The 4204-nt window shown below is 41.0% G+C and overlaps 1 protein-coding gene across 1 annotated transcript in view; it reads right to left on the bottom strand.

Annotated features, from left to right (window-relative positions):
• LOC108166749 (protein NLRC3-like) overlaps positions 1-947 on the bottom strand; it is an 8648-nt gene extending 7701 nt beyond the window's left edge. The window contains exons 1-3 of the mRNA XM_017307724.1: positions 869-947; positions 476-704; positions 5-332 (exon numbers count right to left, since the gene is read on the bottom strand). Of these exons, the coding sequence (XP_017163213.1) occupies positions 5-332; positions 476-704; positions 869-871 (560 nt within the window). The 5' untranslated portion in view covers positions 872-947. The remainder of the gene's footprint in view (positions 1-4; positions 333-475; positions 705-868) is intronic.
• Between the last annotated feature and the right edge of the window lie 3257 nt (positions 948-4204).

Here is a 4204-nt window from a genome sequence, read left to right as displayed (position 1 = left end):
GAACTTCTGTGTTAAGACTGTTTTCCCAATGCCAGCCACTCCCTTTGTCATCACTGTTCTGATTGGTTGATCTCTTCCAGGTGGGACTTTAAAGACGTCTTCTTGTCTGATTGTTGTTTCTGGTCTGTGTGGTTTCCTGGATGCTGTTTCAATCTGTCTGACTTCATGTTCATCATTGACCTCTCCAGTCCCTCCCTCTGTGATGTAGAGCTCTGTGTAGATCTGGTTCAGGAGGGCTGGACTTCCTGCTTTAGCAATCCCCTCAAACACAGACTGGAACTTCTTCGTCAGACTAGATTTCAGTTGATGTTGACAAACTGCAGCAAGATGTTCTAAAGTAACACAAAATGTTAAATCAGGCATGAAACAAAAATATCTTCCGAAAATGATTTGTTTAAATGTGATTCAATTTCTTCAGACATCAGTAAATGTGTCATTTATCCATTTTGTCAAATCTTTGTAGAAATCCTCTTACTGCTCTGCAGACAGTCAGCCAGCTCCTCCTGCTTCATCCTCCTCAGGAAGTTCAGTGTGATCTTCATCACTACCTCTCTGCTGCTCCTCCTCTGTTCTTCATCATCACCTCTCAACACTTCATCATCTTCTCTCTGACTCTCTGAGCATTCTGGGTAATCTGGACTCAGAACCTTCTGGATCTTCTTCAGCTCGTTCCTTACAAAAGTGACAATGTTTTCCTCCAGCAGCTGGAACAGAATAATAGATGATTCATGATTTCATCAGACTGAAATCATGGAGCCAAACACCAGATGGATGTTGGACAAAGTAACATTCCTCTGGTCTACAAAGTGCAGCATGGAGACGACTGTGAACAGAACCATGGAAAAGTAGTTGTTGGTCATGTACAGACCATAAATATGGAGTCCAACTGTGTTTGATGCTGCTGGACAGATGGACCACTGGGGACATCTGAGCTCTGCTGGTCCACTCTGTGGAGGAACCAGGAACAATCAGGAAGTCAGGAAATATTTATCCAGCAGTATTCACAGAGGAAATTATCAAGAGTTTCACATTAAAAGTCCTTAAAGCAGAAACCCAGAGCGTCACATGAACACAATACAAAGAAGTTAGATAGAGGGAGATGAACTACAAGGGTGAAGACCAGTAACACCAGAATTGCCAGTCGACATTTTAAAAAGTTGGTGCTTAACTTGGACTTCAAACTGTCCACACTTTCAGCAGATCTGATGCTGTGGAGACAAAGTCCCAGAGCTTGGGGACAGTGGAAGTCAAGGCTCTGTCCACACAGGTCTTCAGGACAGTGTGGGACATCCATCAGGTTCTGACGACTGTATCTGAGGTGATGCGGACATGGAGGAGCTCTGAGATATGTGGGTGTGTCCATGTGGGATCCTCTCCTGGATGTTAGAGGATTTAAAATGGATCCTGTAGATCCTGGAAGCCAGTGAGCTCACATTATATCTGTCCACACAGAGACAATCAGAAGGTAAAGGTCCATGAAGTKATRTCTGGATGTGAKCAGTGAAYMAGATGATCCAAGTAGCTGTAAAGATTTAATGTTYCTGCTGATCCCACTAAGAACCAGCAGAACCTCTGATGGTCCACATCAGCTCAGTCTGGTTGAGTTCCAGCAGATCTCACCAACCACATCATGAAGCTTTCCTTCCTGCTGAACTGATCTCACAATGCACACAGGAATCAAGTCCTGATGGACCAGACTGGCTTTACCAGGTATTTCCCAGTGGGTGGTGGAAATGTGTCCCACTGTTAGTCTGACATGGAGCCAGGAAGCAGCAGAACATCATCATCACCCAGAGATGAAGATATGAAGGTGTTTTCATTAGAACAGAGCAGCTGGTTGCTGTAGATAATGGATCAAACCGCTCTGTAAATATAACTGGGAACATCTCAGTTCTTACTGTTTAAGTATCCACAGTTACAGAAGTTACAAACAGCTCACCCCTCTGATGGTGGGGCTCCGGGAGATTTAAAGTTAATGGGATGACCCACTGAAACGGCGCTATTAAGGGACTCAGAGCTGGGTTCTGGTTTTTCTTCTTTTGTGAAACTCTGTTGGATCCTGATAAAAACAACAACAAAAAAACATTTAAACTTTCTGTGGTGTTTTGTTTTAAAGATCATTTTTAATGTGACTGATTATAAGCTAAAGAGCTTTGAGACACCACAGAACCAGATATATCTTCAATTAATTTATTCCCATCAATTCTGGTCCAATCCTCCAAAATGTTCCTGTTCATTTATCCTCCTGAATAAATTCTAGCCTTGTTTAAAGAGCAAAAAGATCTGATTCTGAGACAAACATGTTGGTTTGAGATGACTTATAGAAGTTTGATGATCTTAGTGTTGAACTCTGACATGAAGAAGAACCAACAGTCATTTCCACTCTGACCATCCAAGGAGGATTTGATGGAGCTTCATTCAGAACCAGGTGGTGAGATAGAGACCATTTGGTTCTGAATGAGATTCACATTAGGTATTATTTAGTTTTAGAGCAGAAATGGAAGATAATTTCTGCACCATGCACCACGATGTTTGAAACTCGAAGATGCAACCAGAATAATGAAATTAATTCATAGAAGCTTTTTTCAGCATTAATCTGTGTTTAGAAAACAATCCAAATTTTAACCTAGAAATTTCATTTGAAAAAATTAAGTTGATACAAAACAGAATAAAACACAATTAAATGTTTGTAACCACAAACACAAAGGTCATGTCAACATAATGTCAACATAAGAATTTATGTGTCCTGATTTAAAAGTGAGTTTATTTTGGTTATTTTAGTCCTTGTTTTCACCAGCAGTAATTGTTTATACCATACCATACCATATCAACTTTATTTATAAAGCACTTTTAAAACAACCACAGCTGATACAAAGTTCTGTAAATTAAAACACGACATAACAATCAAAAAAATAAAATCTCTTACAGTTTAAAAACAAAACATACAATTTAAAACTAGATCCTGCTGGAGTTGAATGCCAAGTAAAATAAATGGGTTTTAAGACGAACTTTAAAAGTGGACAGTGAAGGGGCCTCTCTGACCTGCAAAGGCAAGTCGTTCCATAACTTTGGGCCCATGACAGAGAAAGCCCTGTCCCCTCTGAGCTTCCTCCTGGATCTTGGTACCTCCAAGAGCAGCTGATCTGCTGGCCTGAGAGACCGATAAGGTACATAGGGGTGAAGAAGCTCAAAGAGGTAAGCCGGGGCAAGATTATGCAGTGATTTAAAAACAAACATAAGAATTTTAAAATGAATCCTAAAATATACAGGCAGCCAGTGAAGTGAGGCCAGGACAGGGGTCACATGCTCCCTCTTTCGAGTTCCTGTTAAAAGTCGTGCAGCAGCGTCTGAACCAGCTGCAGACGTGAGAGCAGTGACTGACTGACTCCCAGATAAAGTGAGTTACTGACACCAATCGCCTTAAATGATAAAAGCTGGACTTAATCACGGCTCTGATTTGGCTGTCTAATCTAAAATCACTGTCCACCTTAAAACCAAGATCTGTAATAACAGGTTTAAAATATACCTCCAAAGGTTCCAAGTCAACAGAGGAGTACTCACAGGAGCCACAGGAGTTTATGTATGGTGTCAATGCCTGGCCAGTAGGGGGAAGTATGAATGATGGTTAAATGGATCTCAGGGAAACATCAAATCAAATATTGAGACTTCTGTGATCTACACGGACGTGTTGAAGCTCTGGGTAGAGACTGTGGATCTAAACGGACGTAATTAATACTTAGAAGTTCTTTCATTAATTTTTGCAGTACCAATGATACATTTGGACTTTACTGTCTCCATGTTATCATGTTACCATGGAGACATTAACGTCATTAATGTAATAAGTATGAACAAAAGTAACCTGAAATTCTGTGTAATGTTCTCATGACAACAGGACCCAACAAAACTTGGTATCGTCACATGGCCACAATGACAGATATAAACAGAGCAGTTATAGCAGGTAGAAAAAGCTCACCTCTCTGATGGTGGAGATCCAGGAGATTTAAAGTTAATGAGAGGATTATCCTTTGACCCGTCACTCTTAAAGGACACACAGCTGGGTTCTGGTTCTGGTTCTGGCCTGAGTTTCTGATGGATCCTGACAGAAACATGATGATTAAAACTGAATCTGTTCAGTCTGGATGAAGCAGCAAAGAGGAGCAGCAGCAGCTTCATCACCACGTCTGTTTTGGCCTGATATAGTGAA

Source organism: Poecilia reticulata, linkage group LG12 (genome assembly GCF_000633615.1).
Source record: "Poecilia reticulata strain Guanapo linkage group LG12, Guppy_female_1.0+MT, whole genome shotgun sequence".
In the NCBI taxonomy this organism is placed as follows: Eukaryota; Metazoa; Chordata; class Actinopteri; order Cyprinodontiformes; family Poeciliidae; genus Poecilia; species Poecilia reticulata.
The sequence above is the reverse complement of the archived record's forward strand: the minus strand, read 5'-3'. Positions and strand labels throughout refer to the sequence as shown.